Genomic DNA, 18,440 nt, shown 5'->3' with positions numbered 1-18,440 from the left:
CACTGATTGCAGCACCATAGAGTCACGGCGAGACAGAAGGGAACCGTTGGCGGACTGGAGAGGCTTCCTGTGGCAAACACCTGAGAACGTACCAACGTGGCCGCTCCACGTGTATCAGTTCGGAGGTAGAGCCGCGGTGAGGACGACTGCAAGCTCTATTTTCCTAGCGGGTCCTCGTTTATCTTCTGATTTGCCCCCTTCGCGGATGGAAGTTCCTCTCGACCTCAAAATCTGGTATACCCCTTGCCTCCCATAAGAACAAAAGCTTCACACACACTGCACAGCTTTCCTGCACCCCTACCCACACCCCCCTCAACACACACACACACACACGCACACACACTCACGCACGCACCACTCTCCAGGCTCAGGTTTCCATTCTCCCCGCTGCAAGGGGGCCAGTCACTCCTGATTCCATTATCTAAAGCCCTGGAAGACCGTTGACTCCTAGGTGATTGAGGACTGCGCCAGAAGCTGCCTCCCCTCAGCTTGGCTAATGGAGTGAACTGTGAAAGTGACTTCCTAATCAGATCAGCTCTCATTTCTAGACTCTCAGGTGGCCCATCCCGGCAGAAGAGAGTGAAAACCAATGCTTGTCCAACCGGGAACAGAACAGGATGTACCTGGAGACTTGCTTCCCGGCTGGCCAGCAGAGCCCTGCCCAGTCACAACAGCACGGTAAACACCACCAAAAACAATGGGGACAATACAACAGGGCTAGAGAGGAGGCATAAGGACATGGTTTCCAAAGTCAGTTCCCTTTATTAAATGTTGAATTTTCACAGACCAGAAATACAAAATAAAAGTAGAAATAGACCCCAGTTAGGAGCTACAGGCCTGATCGCACATGACCCCTGCCGCAGCAACTTGAACAGGAGAAGCAGCGGCTACATCCCCCTAAGGTCGGGAGAGCAGGCCAAGTGTTTCACCCTGCACTGCCCTGCCCCCCACCCAGTCTCTCCCCAAATTATAAAGAGCCATCCTCGGAAAGCAGTAGAGGGAAAACGCCTCCCCTGCTGCCCCAGTTGAAGTGCACATCCCACCAGAAGAGCTTGTCCAGATGGCACAAAATCCAAGGACTACATTTCATAGGAGAAACTGGTACCAAAACACGGGTGGAGAGACTGCAGGTGTGACAGGGCAACCTCCAGAAGAGAGAATTTCCCCCTGCTCTACTCATCAGATCCTGATGCTGAGTCTTCTGAGCTGGGGGGAGTACTGGCCAGCTCCTCCTCTTCAGAGTCCTGAAAATCAAAGGTCTCTTAAGGAGAAACGTTGCGTCCTGGTTGCCCTCCCAGGGAGCCACTTTTCAGTGATGGAAGGACCCCTAATTCCCTACTCCCTCTCCCTGAGCTGCAGCACTGGCCTTCGGACCTCCAATCTGCACTCCCTTCCCCCCTCATTACTCTCACAGACCTACCACAGCCCCTGGCCCCCAGCCAACCACCCCTCAGGGGCCCCTCATCCCAAACTCCTGCCTCACCTCGCTCCGCCTTCTCTTCTTTTTGCTCTTGTTCTCTCCAGAAGAGCTCTCATCACTGGACACAAACTCTTTGCTCTTAAAGCTCTCACTCAGCTGCCTTGACGACGACTTGGATGATGAACCCCTCGAAGGCGTTGATTTCTTTTCCACCTTCACCTTTACTTTCTTCTTCTTCTTTGACTTGTCCCTATAACAGCAAGAGGGAGAAGGGTCTGGGCCTTCAGGCTCACCCACCAAAGCCAATCCACCCTAACTTTTAACAGAACTTTTCTCACTCACGGCTGCACTGCTATCTCACTATGAACGCAAACAGCCAGCCAGGTCAGCCCCAAGAGCCCCAAGGGAGGGTGTCCTAAGCAAATAACCAGAAAAATCACAGGCCGGAGCCTGAAGCAGTTGCACTCACAGACTTATCTGGCATCTCTTGCTTTGTCTTTAAAAGTTCATGTGAATGATGTTCCGTCGTAATTTTTTGTTAATTCCCCCATACCTTTGAATAAAACTGACCCTCATGAAAAGGGCCCCCTTTATCCTGTGACTTCAGCAATTCCCTAGCAAACTGCCCATACTTGGGTAATTGCCTACCCAGACTTGAGGAGCACTGCCCTATTGCGGTCAGAGCATACCTATTATCTTCAGCACCCTGATTCTCAACCTAGACCTGCAAAAATAGATGTCGAAAAAGCAATCACTGGGCCATTTTGTTCCCAACACTCACCTCTTAGAAGACTCACCCCGGCCCCCTTCATATTCTTTCATGGCTTTTTCATATTCCCTCCTGGCATCCTCAGCCTTGCGATCCCACTCCTGTCTCTCACGCGCGCACACACACACGCACACACACACACACACACACACACACACACAAAGAAAAAAAAAAAAGAGAGAGAGAAGAATGAGGCCTCTTCCCTGACACAGGCAAAATCTATACAGAAAAGTCTCACCAAAGGCCCATCCCTGCCCCCTCTATCTCTGCTACCGCTCACCTCTTTCTTCTCTTTGGACATTCCCTTCCAGATCTCGCCTGCCTTCTTGGAAAGATCTGTGATACTGATGCCGGGATGGTCTGACTTGATCTTCTCTCGGCTGGCGTTGAGCCACAGCATGTAGGCAGACATTGGCCTCTTGGGGGCATTGGGGTCTTTGCCCTTCTTCACCTACATAAGAACCCAAATGCCTTCAACCATCTTTTTCTCACAGACACCCCCATGTTCTCCGAAAGAAATTACTGACAACACCGACTTGGAGGAAAAACGGGGAGAAGGACTAAATAGGCATAGAGCTAAACTAAGGGCTCCCAATGACAGGAACCCTGTTTTCCTCCCCCCAGTACCCAGTGCCTACCTCACCAGGGGCCCCTTGTCTGGGGCTGCTGGGACAGAAGAAGCCAGTCTCCTAATTCAGATCTCCCAGAAGCTAATTATCTCAAAGGCCAGAGAGAAAACTTTCCAAGACGATACTCCTCAAGGCCATATTCATTGGCCACAAAAAGCAGCCCCAGGCCCACCTGACAGGCCCCACTGGTGGTGGACGGAAGGCAAAGGGAACGGCTTCCCCAACACCCTCCCAACCCAAGCGTGTACCTCCACAGGCTTCTTGCGGCTCTTGCGGTCCTTGGCCATCTTGGCCTTTTTAAGCTGCTTCCGTTTCTTCTCGTCCCGGTCACTGTCACCCTCATTACTGGAGGAGCTGGCAGAGGCGTTGCTGTCAAACCTGCCAGGGGGGAGGGGGGGCTTAGACCCAGGAGTGAGGACAGCACCCCACAGCCTCAGGGCAAGAGGGAAATGAGTCTAAAGCTCCCTGCCCAGAAAAGGGGAGGCGGGACCACAGGACAGCCTCCACCATTGGTCTCCACCCTGCTTCTTCCTCTCCACTGAGGTGGCTTTGGGTCCCCTCCCCACACCGGCCCTGCCTCTTCACACCCAGCATGGCATCAGTCAACCAGTGAGACACCAAGTAACAAAGGCTTCAGCTGCTCTCCTTGGTCAAGGCCTAACCCACGACCTCCTCCACCCCCATACTCTTGGGGACAGACACTTGGTCTCATCTTGCCCAGAACATGCCCCAAGGCCTCTTCACTACCTCCTTTGAGCTACTTGTCTTAATCCACCCTAGAGTCTTTTGTGATGAAGGGACAATCATTATAGAAAAGGGAAAATTTTTTGTAAGTAAATATAATAAAATAAAATCTAGGGCCGCCCGGTGGGCTCAGTCGGGAGAGCATACGATTCTTGATTTCAGGGTTGTGAGTTCAAGCCCCACACTGGATGCAGAGATTACTTTAAAAGAAAAAGAAAAAAAAACAGGAAAACTAACTTCAGTCCAAGTCCATCCATACCCATATAATTAGGTTCTTTAAAATACACAGGGAGGAGCACCTGGGTGGCTCAGTTGGTTAAGCTTCCAACTTCAGCTTGGGTCATGATCTCACAGTTCATGAGTTCAAGCCCGGTGTTGGGCTCTGTGCTGACAGCTCAGAGCCTGGAGCCTGCTTCAGATTCTGTGTCTCCCTCTCTCTCTGCCCCTCCCCTGCTCATGCCCTCTCTCTCAAAAATAAATAAAACATTTTAAGAAATAAAATAAAATACACAGATTCAGCAACCGACCCCAACACTCCCAGCTAGTGAGTGGGCAAGCACTGGCTCTCAGTGCCATTTTCTCCCCACTGCTTTTTTGGCTTTCCGACGTGCCTTGCACTTGCAAAGCCCTGGACGATTTTGAAAGCATTTCCGGGTGTTACCTCATTGGAGGTCACGTTCCCACCCTGGGTCAGTAGCTAATGCTGGGACACGAGAAATGTCCAGATATCTTCTGGTCCCTCAAGCTTACAGGCCTCCACCTCACCCCCGTGAATGGAACCAAAACTCACTCCTCTGCTACGTCTTCCTCCTCTTCACCTGGGTTGAATGACTCATCTGAAGAAGAACACGGGATGCATCAGCATCACCCCATACGGAGACCCCAGCCCCTACCCAGACACCCAGCTCTGGCCCCAGGCAAGAGTCTGACCGCCCCCAGCCCCAGCACCGCCGAGGCTAGCCCACCGGTTTCTTCTCCTGAGTCATCGCTGCTGTCGTTGGCATTCTCTTCCCGGATCTTGCCCTCCTCCTTCATCCGCTCCAAGTAGGCATCATGCTGGTCCTCATCAGAGTCGGCATACTCGTCGTAGCTTGGGTTCATACCCTAGCCAGAGAAGAGAGGGGAGTGAGGGCCGGCTCACCCTGGTGCAGAAGCCCTGTACACTCAAAAGCACACCCCCATGCCTGTGAGTAAGACCAGCTCCCAGAAGACCCTGGGGCCGGACTGTCCACACACAGCCAACATGCAGGGCCGATGCCCGAGGACTTCCTGCCAACTGGGTTAGTCCCAGCCCCTCCCACTCCCGGCCCCGCTGGGGGCTCCTGAGGGGCTGCAGAGGCTGCTCTAAGGTCATGCTGAGGAAACCTGCACCAGGAGGGGGGAAGGGTCACACGCACCTCTTTTTTCTATAAGGGTAAGAAGAAAAGAGAGAGTGAAGAAGAAGCCAGGAGAATCCATCCCTGCCCACCCCCGACAGGAGAAGAGGGTCATCCTTTCCACACACACAGATACCTCTTTTAATCCTCGGTTCTTGATGTTGAGTTTTTTTGCGTTGACAAAATCAAACAGTTTCCCATACTCCTCCCTGTGTGGGGAGAGGCACCGTGTTACTAGATGGAGGGGCTGACGCAGGGGTGTACCATGTGCTGGTCTGACACCCGTCGGTCAGGGCAGACCGTGGGGCCTAGAGCTGGTCTGACACCCGTCGGCCAGGGCGGACTGTGGGGCCTGCAGCTGGCGAGCACGCTGCCCAACCTAACAGCCCACAGACCCCTGGGGGCAGCGGTGAGGGAGAGTCAGACACTAGTCTTCGAAGGAACCTGCAGTCTCAAGCATCTGGGAAAGAAAGGATGGGGAAGGGTGTGTACCTAGGCACCAGATATGCCCAGGGCAGGGGTAGAACGTCAGGGAAAGGGACGTTCTCATCTTTGTACTAGTCTGAATTTCGTACTTCACAGGGTTGTTATGAAGACTCAGCCTGAAGATGTTTGTAAGACGCTCAGCCCACAGTGAGCACTCAATAAACATTAGCTACTCTCTTCCCGGGCACAAAACTCATTCCGGGAAAGGGAGAGATAGCATTTCCATCATAGGGGGAGTGGAGAAGAAGGGCTAGTACCGGACACCTAATATGGGAAACAATCTAAGTACAGAAAGTGATAGGCTTTCCTCCAAGGAGGACCAAATCCCAGGGACGCAAAAGAAAAATTCTGCTCAAGGCTTGAAAAGTTGGGGAAGAGTCACAGGCCCAGAATGCCTAGGAAGTGACTGGCGGAAGCCCTCACCTCTCAATGCTACTGAAGGTGTACTGGGTGCCCTGCTTGGTCTCAATTTCAAAGTCAAAGGAGCGAGTGGTGGTGGTGCCGCGGGCGAAGTTGACAAAGGAGATCTCATCGAAGCGGATGTGCACGGGGGGCTTGTGGACGTAGATGAAGCCCCGCTCCAGGGGGTACAGCAGTCCTGAGCTCGCCTTGTAGGAGCAGGTGATGCACTGGGCCCCTGAGTGCCTGGCGGAGGATGTGGGGAGCCCAGTCAGTGCCTACCTCAGCAGCAGGTGGCACAGAACCAAAGGCACCTCTCTCAGCAGCGACATGAGTATCCTCAGGCCCTCGCGTGAGGAAACCTCACTAGGCTGACCCCTAAGCAGACAGCTGACACCCATCATGGTCAGACCCAACCTGACCTCCAAGAGATTAGGTTCCCAGCACGGTGCCCCCTAGGCGGGCCAGAGCCCAGACCAGCACTCTCACCCTTGGAAGTTGCCTGGGACTGTAATCTTGCGGTTGACCAGGGCTTTCATGACCCGGCTGACCATCTCGTACAGGGATCCTGACATGTTCTTAGTGAGCCGCCCCTCAAAGCGCTTCTCCACCTCTTCCCTGCAAACAGAGGAATGCGAGGTCACAAGCACTGCTGCCTTCTAACAGCACGCCGGTCTCCTGCCAGGACAGCGGGGGACAAGAGTTCGGGGACACACTCACTCGTTCATGTTGAGAGTCAAGGAGATGTCCTCATCCTTGGAGAAGAGGAGGATCAGGAAGTGGTAACGGGTTTGGCCCTGCTTGATGGGGGGATCTAGGCTGATCTGGTAAGGAAGAGCCGACAAGGTTTAGCACCACGAGAACTGCTGACGAACCGAACACCGGCAAGATCCATCTACTAAAGACTCGGGCACAAACCAAGCCGATCCACCCCCAGGGGCTTCTGCTTACCACAAAGAACATCTGGCGCTGGTCCTTGTGGGGCAGCAGAAAGAGACGCAGCACGGTGGTATAGGGGATCTTGTAGTCGAAGGTCTTGCCGTGCAGGTGCAGAAAGGTGGGGTAGATCCGAATGTCATAACGGCCTCGGGGAGTCAGACACTGCAGCTCCCGGAAGATGCAGATGGCGTCTCCAGTGGCCTGGATCACATCCGCCTTGGACAGCACGTTCTGGGCAAAGGCCTGCAGAAGTGCACCCTGGTAGTCAGGCAGCGGCGACCTGCTCCCAGGCCGGCCAGGGCCTGCTCAGCGCCATATGCTCCCAAGGCGAAGAGGGGAGGCCTCACCTCAACAGGGTCCACGCCATCCTCCTGGGTGGGAGGCACATAGAAGCGCACCTCCATGAGAGAGACCTCTGCGTCGTCGTTCTGGTGGAATTCTAGTGTCACCTCATTCTTGCCTGTGGTACACTGGGACACGTTGCTCAGGGGGATCTCGAAGACCGGCTGGTCGCCGATGTCAAAGGAAAGCAGCTGCCCTGAGGGGTAAGGGCTTATCAGCCACAAGCTCCTTCCCTCAAGGTGTGCAGAAACAGCCTTCCCACCAGACTGCTGACCTCCTGAGGGTAGGACCTGGGGCTGTTCTGTTCACACTGTCCCCCCAAGACGAGGCACAGTGCCTCATACCCCCTTCGTCCTTGATAAATATATGATGACCTATAGGGGCACCTGGGTGGCTCAGTCGGTTAAACGTCCAGCTCTTGACTTTGGCTCAGGTCATGATCTCACGGTTCGTGAGTTCGAGCCCTGAGTCGGGCTCTGTGCTGGCAGCACGGAGCCTGATGGGGATTCTTTCTCTCTCTGCCTCTGTCTCTGCCCCTCCCCTGCTCGCGCGCTCTTTGCCTCTCTCTCAAAATAATTAACAAACATTAAAAAAAATTTTTTTGAATATATGATTAATTACAAACTGACAAGAAACCATAAATAGTAGCAGAAAGGAGTAAAACAAGGTAAAGGCTGACATCCTTCATCGCACCTTCTCTTCCAAACCTTAGTCTTCCCAGGACTCACCACCAAACTTCACCGTTCCCCAGTTCCAGCCCTTCACACAGAGGTCCTTCTCCATAAGCTCAAGACGATAGTGAGTTTTGAAGAAATCTGAGAGTTTCTCAAACTCCTGTGGGTAGAGGGGAGAGAGCAATCCCTGTAAACTCCGGTGGCCTTAACACAAACTTAAGCATGCTGGGATTATCTGTGAGAAACTGCTTCAGTATCCTTTCTATCAGAAACCCAGGCTGTTGAAAGAAGTTGTTGCTGAGGACCAGACCCTCAGACTAGGGGAGGAGGAAAGTATATGAATAACATTTCTGGTTATAGGCCTCACAGTGCCCTCTGACTTTATAGAAGTACTGCTTTAACGAGAGAGAAAATAAAAAACGGAGTAAGACCTTTGACTCGAGCAGTTCAAAACGGAAAAAGAAAACTCAAACTAAAGCACTAAGACTCTGAATCTGGATAAAGGCAATGAGCAGAAACCACCAAAAATTTATAACGGTAGAAAAGCTTCTGGAGTCAAAGCACAAGACACCCAAAGCTGAACACTGCTTAACGGCCTCGAAGGCCCTGCTCAAAGAAGCCCCAACTCTTTCTAGATCAAAAACAAACAAGACGGCATAGTAAAAAGGGTTTATGGCCACAGAACATCTCACCGATTCTCGGAAGCCGTCATACTTGTAGACATGGCCGTTCTTTGTAAGCAGTTTCAGTCCGTGGCCCAGCGCAACACGGCGCCAGATGCCTTCTGTCAACTCCCCAGCCTGGATGTTGTCCACTTTGCCCGTCTTACTATTCTTGAAGATGATACCCTGGCGGCTCAACCTCAGCCGACCATCATTCTGTTGGAAAAACAGGCCCAAATGGAAGGGTACAACGCACAGGTGTACCAGGCTCAGACAGTCCCACCCAACACCTATCCTGGGCTGGCCAGGTACAGATGTGGGACCAATAGCTGCAGGGGCGAGAGTCAGAAAGAAGAGACAAATAACCAGGAAATCTGGATGCTAACACCAAACGCCGGCATCCAAAACCCTTGCGAGTCCTCGGTTTCAGCGCTCGGGACTGAGCGGGACAAGCGGTCCCTCTCAAGCTCAGATCCTGGGATTCCTATACAGTCGGTCTTTGAATTACGATGGCTCTGCTTAACAATTTTTCAACTTGATGGCGGTGTGAAAATGATACATGTCCAACAGAAACCGTTATGTGAATTTTGAATTTGTGTCTTCTCCCAAGCGAGCAGCATGTGGTACACGCTCTCATGATGCGGGGCAGTGGCAGCGAGGCATGGCTCCCCAGTCAGCCCCCACGATCACCAGCGTCCACAACCAACACACGCGCTCTGACTGACCGTGCTCTACCCATTGTTTCACTTTCACGACAGTATGCAATAAACCACGTGGGGTGTTCAAACTTTATTATAAGGTAGGCTCTATGTCTGAGGATTCTGTACAGCTGTACGCCCATGTAAACATTCTGAAACCCTGCGTAAGGTAGGTTAGACTAACCTAGGATGTTCATCAGGTTACACGTATTAAGTGTATTTTTGACTTAAAGGGTATTTTCACTTTACAGTGGGTTTGGAGGGACATAAGGGAAGTCGAGGAAGATCTATACACACTGCTTTCTGTTGGCAAAACACCGACTACGTTATATTCGGACTCCTTTTCCAAAGTAGCAACGTCAGCAAAGCAAGCTCTTGCAAATGGACAAAAAGTCTACTGTCCTTCCCTCTGTTGGCCTGTACTAAAAACCCAAGCTCTTCTTACCATGGAGCCTTTCACCTCCTGATAGATGTCGTTGAACTCCAGTGTTTCCGCCATACTGATGTGTCCCTGGTGGCCTCCACTGGGAGCTGGGCCCCAACTCCCGGCTGAGTGTGCAGATACTCAGCAGGCTGGGAATCTGAATTCAAGAGGGAGACGGAGAAACATCAAAGACGACACCTCACTCGACCCATGGACGGAGCCAGGTGGCAACCCCTGGCTGAGCCTGGGATGTCTCAGGATCTCCTCTGCCTGGGAACCCACAGGCAGGCCCTGCAGACTTCTCAAGGAGTCAGGCCCCGCAGGGGCTGGAGAACCCGGCCTGGAGGAGCGCTCACACCCGGGCCACAACCCGCTCCGGGCGCTCCGCCGGGAGCCATGGCAACGAGTAGTAGAACCCGGATCCTGCCCGGAGCTTGCACTTGGCCCGCGCCCGGACCCAGCTCCGAGCGCAAGGTTTCTCTCCCAGCGCTCCCACCGCGCCACGGCCCGGGACCCACGGTTCCCCCTCCCCCTAAAATGGATTCGCCCGCTGCCCGTGGATTCGAACGCGGAACGGTCCATCTTGAGCGTCCCGCGGGGGAGCGGGGCCCGCGCCCTCCGGGGACACAGGGCCGGAGACCACCCACCTTCTCAAGATGCAGCCTCGCTACGGCCCAGGTGCGGGCGGTGGGCGCGCTGGGGGACGCGGGAGGGGGGGCGGGGACAAGGGGGACTTGGGGGGGACGCTGGGGAAGCTTTTCCCGCGTGCGCGGCCCCGCGTCCCGCCACCGGAAGCCGTGCACGGACCATAGAGAGGACGAGCTGGCTAGAGAGACGTGAGTCCGGCCCGCCTACGAGGGTGTCGTATAGAGCGTCGGCCGCCCTGGAGGACCTGAGAGAAGGGGATCCGCGAGGAAGCAGCGCGGCGCGAACCTGACAAAAAGATGGGAGCGCTCGGGGCTCTTTCTTTAAAAATTACATCTCTCCAGTGGAGGACTAAGTTCTGGAGGGAAATTGCGTAGTTTTATCTTGTTAGACTTGCCACAGATTGCGTATGCCTGTCTGTCCCTCTGTCTTGCACAGGAGCAGTTTCTGTGGAGTAGAAAGGAGTCTCTGGGTACAAGAAGAAAAATATTTCGAGTTGCGGAGAGAGGTGACCCGCCCGGCTCCTGGTTGGCTCCTGGGTGTCGGTGTCACGGTGACTTGTACCGCTCTCCCCTGACGTCGGGGACTGGATGCTCTGAAAGGAGTTCACGGCGCCCAAAAATTTCACACCCCAGACTGCAGTATAGGGGTCGCCTGGAAGAGACTGGCACGTGGCAGTATCAAGTTCAAGTGCTCGTGTTAGATTCCCCTGAGAGGCGGCGCTGATTCGAAACCCTAGCAGCGTGGGATCTCGGAAGTCGCGTCCCCCCCCCTCCCCCAACCAATATAGTCGTAGGGCTCATCTGGTAAAATCAGAGGAGGCCTGGCCTCCTGGCAGAGATGTTTGAGTTTGACCACTACGACTTCCCTTTGCAGATGGGAAAACTGAGGCCCAAAGAGGATTTGCCCAGGGTCCCAAATCTCCTTACCCCGGTCCACTTCCCTTCTCTCTTAATCACGGTGACTCTACATCCGGAATGATTGGTAATATGTGTCCTGCACGAAGACGTTAGGACAGAATATTTAAATTCAAGACTTCCCCGCTAATCTGACTTAGTTATGCCAGTTTGCTAACTCAATCCTGGGATAAAAGACAGAATGCACTGTTGCTCCCTGAATTCATGACTTTAACCTCTGAGTAAAGGCCATTCCAGCACTATCTAGCGACATACATTCAGTAAATATATATTGAGCTCCAACTCAGTTCTAGGATTTGAGGAGACTAGGAAGCAAGATAGAAACAGCCCCAGCCTTCCAGGAGCATAATATGAAACAAAAGGTTCAGACAAATAAACTCACTGTAAAACAATGCAAAACAAAACACCCCAAGGTGATAAGGTCAGGCTGCAGATAGACTGTAGGCCACTGCCAGCTTGAGTTAGGAACGTGAACCATGTAACTCTTTACTCACTCCTCCCAGAAGGTCAAGAGGAATATTCAAGAGACCCTTCCCCCCTGACCCATGCTATTGGAGGCAACTCAAGAAAGGAGTAGATGGCTGCAAAACCGAGCGACTTTAGGAGGACACTCAAAAATGAAGGGGGCGCTCAGCCCAGGAAAGGCTGCTGGATGCCTGGGGGATGGGATGTTTCAAGGGGCTTTAAGAAGAGCATGAAGCAGCTGGTGAGCTGGAATAAAGATGCGGCATAAGAGAACGGAACAGAAAGGGTAGACAGTGCAGATAAAACACGAGTCCCAGAGGGCCCTAGCCGGCTGCATCCCAGGCAATCAGGAGCCTGGGACTGGAGACCCCACCCCTGCCGTGACATCACAGGGGAGTGGGGTGGAGACGAACTAAAAGGGGGTCCCCCCTCCCTGGCCTTGGACTCTTGGCAGCCCAGAGTATCAAGAGCAGAGAGAGCCTGGGCACTGAGCTAGGGTTGCCTGACTTAAAGGAACAGGCTCCCCACCCGTTCCTCAAGCCCCCCCAAGCTGTCCCCTCCAGGCTTTGATCTCTGTCTCCCTGTCCTGAGGACCCCTCCCTCCTGAGGCCACCATTGGGTCCCTTCTCAGTGGCCCCTGAGTGCTCTCTCAGCATGAACTGCGTGTCTGATTTCTTCACCTACGAGACCACCAAGTCAGTGGTTGTGAAAAGCTGGACCATTGGGGTCATCAACCGAGCAGTCCAGCTTTTGATCATCTCCTACTTCGTGGGGTGAGTCCTGTGGGCCTTCGGGTCCTGGCAGGGGAGGGCTGCCTGGTGTCCCCTCGGTGTTGTTGCTGTCCAGCGGCCTGGGCTTCTCTGTTGGAGGAAGCAGTCTCTTCTATGGAGCCGTGTCCCATGGACTGGACTCGGCCACTCCCATCAGGAATCTGGTCCCCAGATGAGTTCTTTTCCCCAGTAAATCCTCGGGAATCAGAGGGTGGTTTCTAGGCACACACCCCAAGGAGTGAGTTCTTGCCTTGGTACCACGCCCTCCACCAGGAGAAGTCCCAGGTGACCATCTCGCTTCTCCCTTGTATCCTGCCCCCACCAGAGAACAGACCCCCCCACACACACATCTTCCCGTTCTCCTCAACCAGTGCTTTGGGGTCCTAAAAAGACGAGGGAGCACAGGAAAGGGGAAGGGAAGGTACTGAAATAGGGGAGACAGTGCTGGTTTGATCCGGTTGATGGTGGGGTGGGAAGGAGGGAACTGAACCACTTTGGAATGAGGGATTCCCTTCCTGGCTTTGGGGAGATGGTGAAAAAATGGGGCAAGGGGAGAAGCCCTTGCTCCTAGAGGGTAGGACAAAGCAGGGGGTCTGCTCTTTGGTGAGGAGGAGAGACACAGGCACAAATAACACTCAAGGGAAGAGTTGCTCAGGGGAAAGGTGGCCATTTGAATATGATACAGGGGCCCTCCTCATGAATCCAGAAACACTCCCCTTTGTCAGAAAGCGAATGTTCTCTACTGCTACCTGACTTTGTACCATATAACCCATCCTGGGGGCTGCTTAAGAGCCAGTGGTCAGAAGACTCCCTCCCAGTGCCCACCTTTAAAGGCATGCGCTCCCCCCCCCCGACACACACACACGCACACACATATATACACAAAGGGCCATGAAACAGACAATGGCTGGGGAGAAAACACAGGTTCTGTCTTTCTCGTGGTCATTTGCGCACACCGATGGGGCACCAGAAATGACAGGCAGAAACCTCTCAAGTTTTCTTTCCTGGTGTGCCGGTCTCTAGTCTCATGGTGTTCCTTGAGACAATGCCGTTCCTTGAGACAATGGCTCTGCGTGTGAGAGACAGCTAGCCAGTGACACCTGTCATGAGTGAATTCAAGCAAGTGAAAGGGGACGTCCGGTGCATGTGTGAGCGGCAGCTGTGCGTGCATGGGCCTCCTTGCCTGAAAGGTCAGAGCAGGGTGTGAGTGTGTGCTCAGAAAAGCGGGCAGACGTGGCTTAAGGGATTTTTTTTGCTTTGCGTGCTTTGTGGGAGCCAGTAGGCTTCACTTATGTGCCTGTTTGGACCAGGCTATGCATCCAGTGCTCCTCTCCGGGATATGACAGAAGGGGTAGGATAAGCAGTGTTGAAGTTTACTTACAACTGGGAGGTTTTGTGAGATACAATGTTTGCCAACGTTCCATGTCCGCATCTCCAGAGTCTGGCTGGAAGTTGGTTCTTAACTGTTCCATGTTGACATGTATATACGATGCTGTGACTGTTTATAGCCACGAGACGAGATGGTATGGTGGTCCAGGTGGATCCCAAAGCTGCCTCAGCACATTCCTGGCTCTGTTGGCTCTGGCAGAAGGTCGATGGAGGGTAGACAGCGCCTCCTGGGCCAGTCTGCTCTGCTCTCCCCCTGCCCCTGTCTCTTCCTCATCGTGATACGATCTGATGCTCTGATCCTCAGTGCTGGAGCTCAGCCCGCAGGAACAAGCAGGAGAGGCTCTTCGGCGTCTTGATATCCAGCCCCATCCATCTCCCAGCCTGACAGCTCCCCATGGAGCAGCTCTTTCCAGTTACATCCGTGCAGTCTGCAGCCCAGCCCCCTGGCCTGAGCCCCATCTCTGTGCACATGAGCCCATGCACCATTAGGACTTCATGATCCATTGTCATTAATTTAGCAGAAATTTACTGAGCATTTCTTCATGCCAGGCATTGTGCACCAAGGACAGAAAAGTGGGCAAAAGCAGACAGGGCCCTCACCCTCATGGAGCTTACAGTGCAAGAGATGGGCATTAATCAAACTATCTCCAAGAACAAATGTAAAATTTCAACCAAGGCCCATGATTTGAAGAAGAGGCACACGGTGCTAAGAGAGCTGCCAGCATGGAGGTATTTGACCTGGTTGGGGAGCTAAGACAAGGTTTTCTGGAGGTGTGGTGCCCAAGGCAAGATCTGAAGGACAAGTAAGAACAACCCAGGGTGGGGGAAAGGGAAGGAAGAGGATTCAAGGCAGAGAAACCCAGCTCTGCGAAGGGAAAGGGCCTGGCAAATGGGGAGAAGAAAAGAAGGTCTCTATGGCTGGAGCAGAAGGAGCAAAGGTGAGTGTGGCGTGAGATAGGAGTGGGATCACAGACCCAGCCAGACCTCAGACACCCTCAGAGCTTTCATTTGTACAGAAGGACAATGGATGGGAAGTGTGTGTGTGTGTGTGTGTGTGTGTGTGAGAGAGAGAGAGAGAGAGAGACAGACAGAGAGACAGAGACGGAGGGAGGGAGGGAGGGAAGGAGAGGGGGAGAGAGAGAGGAGACAGACAAATGAGATCTGAATTGGGAAGATCATTCTGGCTCATATGCCAAGGGATTGGAGTGGGTAGGAATGGACACAGGATAATCCGTTAAGGGTGGTGCAGTCATACGGAGAGAGAGGAGGATGGCTTGGACACAGTAGAATTTGGAAGGATTTTTAATGCTGTGATAGTAACATGTAACTAACACTTGAATCTCTGCCATATCATCCCTGCGAGGTAGACCAGATGCACAACCTTACTAGGACATGTGTAACATGAGCCAACCATTCCTCTTATGCATTTGCAGTAACACACCAGCTCATCGTCTGCACGTATGCTCTCACCCCTGCTCCAACCTCGGCTGCCTGTCTGGGGTTCACACCACTTCATCCCTGGTTTCTTTTACCCAGCCAGGTGCACAGAGAGGCCAAGACTTTCCTGGTGTTTCTCATGTGGCCTTCCTGGGCCCCGGTGGCAATCCCCTGTCTCCTCTGTGGGGTGGGACTTCCTAAGAGCCAGTCTCTCTTTGGGATCCTCTGGGGAGCTGAGGAGGAAATAGGAGATCCCTGGGGACTGAGTTTACAGAAGTGCTGGTGGTTCCATGTCTGGTTTGCAGGACCTCCTTGAAGGAAGTGCCTTCCTGCAAACTGACAGAGGGGCACCCCCCCCCCTGCCCTTTGGTGCTTCATCATCAGAAGGACCTGTGGTGGCTGATGGTGCCTTGGACCCCTCACAGCCCTGCTGTCCCCGTCCCTCCCTCCCCCTGAGCAGCCCAATCCGTAGACTCACTATTTGCACAGCTGCCCCATTTGGTTCATAATATCCAGCCTCATTTTGAATCTTATAAAGAAGCTCAATACATACAGCAGTTAAAAGGGGAGCTGCTCTCATTTAGAGAGAAGGGCCTGAAATTCCACCTTCTTGGCCCACCACCCCATCCTCCCCCCTGGATGCACCCTAGGCACCCCATGGGACACTAGGTGGCAAGTATGTGGGAAGACCTTCTGGAACCTCCCACGTTACAGGTGCAGAGAGAGGAGTGGTTTTCACTCTGGTCTCCCTCTCCCCTCTCCACACCCCATGAAGGGGAGGCCATGGAAGGAAGAGCCTCTGGTTAGAAGCCTCGCTCTGACACAACTATGAGTGGGGCTTGGACGGGTCACCTTATGTCTCTAAGTCTCAGGCCTCATATCTGGAAAATGGGTTTAGGAATGTCCGCCCCAGGGAGGTATGGCGAGGCGAGCTGCCATGTCAAGTGCCTTGCCTGAAATGGGAGAGTCAGTGATAGATGGCAGCTATGATCATTTCATGGACTCCCCAGCACACCTCCCCCTTCCCCCCCTCCGGCTCACACCTTCCTTAGAGACCCCTCTCCTCCTGACACACACACACCCCACGCCCACTCCCCGGCCTCCTCCCTGACTCCTTGGGGGTGGACAGAAGGGGCTGGGATGCTGATCTGGCCTCCTTCCCACACATCCCACCTGCCAAGGAGCTGACACCCGCTTTCCGCTCTATAAATAATAAACCAGGAACACAAGAAAAAAATAAGTCAGAGTAGCAGAGTAAATGCCAAGAATCGAAGGCCCAGTCCTGCCCTATCTCCTCAGCCCTGGCCTCTGGAGACAGACTCAGTCCCTCTGTTCTGGAAATGAAGCATCCCCTTATTTTGAGCTGCCCTGATGACGTCCTTGGGCCCCAAGGGGCCACTGAAATTCTCCCACTTATTATTTAACTCAGAGAGAATTCTGATGTGGAGTCTCCTACCCACTGGGCACAAGAAGGAGCTTTAGAGGAGAAGGAGGAGGAAAGAAATTGGTTAATTACTCTTCCAAGCCCTAGGGGCCCTTCCTCCTGCGACTGTGCCAAGCCTAGAGTTGTTGCCCCGGTGACCGGGAGCCAGCAGCCCCAAGACCAGCCGTGCAGGGTGTGAGGTGTGAGGGTGTTCCGAGCAGTCTGTCCGGGTTGGAGCCCACCTCTCAGCTTGGCAAGTCAGTACACCTCTGTGCCTCTGGTTCCTTATGTGTGACCTAAGCGCCGCCTGGGTGGCTCAGTCGGTTGGGCTTCTGACTACGGCCCAGGTCGTGATCTCATGGTTCATGAGTTCGAGCCCCATATCGGGCTCTCTGCTGTCAGCACGGAGCCCGCTTCTGATCCTCTGTCCCCTTCTCTCTCAGCCCCTCCCCCACTCTTTCTCTCCCCCGAAAATAAACAAGCATAAAAAAATAATAATAATGACAAAAATGTCTCTCTGGGTTGTGGTAAGGACTCAGTGAACCCTTACCGCACGGAGCACTTAGTGGGCTGTGTTGGTTAGGTGATAATGATCTGAACCCCGCTTCTCATCAGCAGATGTTCCTGGGCTTTATGGACAGGGCAAGGGGTCTTAGGAAACCATGTCATTAGATCACCACTCAGAGATGTGGCTATTCCGTGGCCAGGCACACTGAGGTTCCAGAGGGCGTATTGTGACTGTGGCTTCTACTTGGGGCAGTGGTGAGCTCAGCTGGGAGCAGGGAGACCTGGGCCCTTGGCCTCACTCCCTCCGCTGGGCAGGGCCCCAGCCGTGAGCTGATAATACTCATTTGGATGTCAGATGGTGGATGAGATTTGTGTGTGAGATTTCCTTACGAGACCTTGATGAAACCCCTCCCCTTGCAAAAAAAAAAAAAAAAAAAAGAAAGTAAAGCATACAACACCACGGATGTCCATACAGGCAGGGTGTTCGTTCGAGCCCTGTACAAGCATATGAACAACTCCTAAGGCTGCATTAATCAGGATGTTGCCTGCTATAAGGTGGCAACAATAAAGCAGGTGACAGGTTGGGAGCCACCCGCCAGTGCTGGCTGTGACCCCACCCCCTCTGTCCCACTCAGGAGAGCATTTGGAATTCAGACCCGTGAGGGAAGCCCCATTATGGGGCTAACTCCCAGCCCTCTCACTGAAAACTGCACAAAGAGTCTCTTGCAAACGTCAGCCTGTGTTCACATAAACAGGACGGGTAGGTGCCCATCCTACAAGTGACTGTGACCCCCAGCATGACCCCGGAGCTGTTCCCCGCCATGGGGAATGCACAGGTCATCCAGTCCAATACCCCCTCTCAACTGAAAACATCTCCTTGAGTCTTCCCAGGCACGTGGAGCTCACCACCTCCCATAGCAGCCCATTCTTAGACAACCTTCTGGGGTTGGAAAACTCCCAGGCCTGAAATCCTAACTCCCTGCTTATAAAGTCCTCAGGTCAGCTTCCCAGCCTGACCCTTCCCCAGCTTTGTGCTTTCCACACTACACAGCCTCCAGTTCCTTCCTTCTGCTCATCCTCATCTGATGGGCCACCCCAACCTTGTGCCGTCCTCGGTTAGCATGAGAAAGTGACCCTAATCCAGCAATTCCCAAAGTGCATTCCCGGATTCCACGAGATGTCACCAGTATTTCTCCAAAACTAGGAGTGTGCAGCATTTTCCAAATGCGTATGATGACCCTTCCTCATCTGTGTAATGGGGACAGTGACGGCATCTGCCTCCCCGTGTGCTGTCCGGAGCTAATAGGACTGGCTACAGGCTGGGA

General features: G+C 53.4%; 2 protein-coding genes across 4 annotated transcripts in view; one reads left to right on the top strand and one right to left on the bottom strand.

Annotated features, from left to right (window-relative positions):
• Positions 1-739: 739 nt before the first annotated feature.
• Positions 740-10,324, bottom strand: SSRP1 (structure specific recognition protein 1). Of its 2 annotated transcripts, none has more exons than XM_019414400.2 (17): positions 10,210-10,324; positions 9,584-9,719; positions 8,471-8,656; positions 7,833-7,938; positions 7,110-7,300; positions 6,775-7,005; positions 6,544-6,647; positions 6,313-6,441; positions 5,848-6,069; positions 5,075-5,147; positions 4,528-4,666; positions 4,353-4,398; positions 3,067-3,196; positions 2,470-2,640; positions 2,202-2,290; positions 1,484-1,670; positions 740-1,244 (listed from the first exon to the last, which is right to left on the bottom strand). In XM_019414400.2, exons 2-17 carry the CDS (start codon positions 9,635-9,637, stop codon positions 1,173-1,175), a joined length of 2,130 nt encoding a protein of 709 aa, XP_019269945.1. In that variant the 5' UTR covers positions 9,638-9,719; positions 10,210-10,324; the 3' UTR covers positions 740-1,172. The 2 variants fall into 2 exon arrangements, with proteins under 2 accessions (XP_019269945.1, XP_053755671.1); XM_053899696.1 differs by lacking the exon at positions 10,210-10,324 and adding an exon at positions 9,845-9,965.
• A 53-nt stretch (positions 10,325-10,377) lies between these two features.
• Positions 10,378-18,440, top strand: part of P2RX3 (purinergic receptor P2X 3) — a 29,611-nt gene continuing 21,548 nt past the window's right edge. For both annotated transcript variants that reach the window (XM_019414402.2, XM_019414403.2), the window contains exon 1: positions 10,378-12,362. In XM_019414402.2, coding sequence (XP_019269947.2) covers positions 12,244-12,362 — 119 coding nt within the window. In that variant the 5' untranslated portion in view covers positions 10,378-12,243. The remainder of the gene's footprint in view (positions 12,363-18,440) is intronic.

This window comes from Panthera pardus, unplaced genomic scaffold (genome assembly GCF_024362965.1).
Source record: "Panthera pardus isolate Hobbes unplaced genomic scaffold, ASM2436296v1 HiC_scaffold_12, whole genome shotgun sequence".
Taxonomy (NCBI): domain Eukaryota; kingdom Metazoa; phylum Chordata; class Mammalia; order Carnivora; family Felidae; genus Panthera; species Panthera pardus.
The sequence above is the reverse complement of the archived record's forward strand: the minus strand, read 5'-3'. Positions and strand labels throughout refer to the sequence as shown.

Coding starts and splice junctions, on each gene's coding strand:
- SSRP1 (XM_019414400.2), bottom strand. CDS start 9,637: ATGGCGGAAACACTGGAGTTCAACGACATCTATCAGGAGGTGAAAGGC. Junction 8,657..9,583: donor AGGAGGTGAAAGGCTCCATG/GTAAGAAGAGCT, acceptor TTTTTCCAACAG/AATGATGGTCGGCTGAGGTT. Junction 6,648..6,774: donor AGCGCCAGATGTTCTTTGTG/GTAAGCAGAAGC, acceptor CTTCCTTACCAG/ATCAGCCTAGATCCCCCCAT.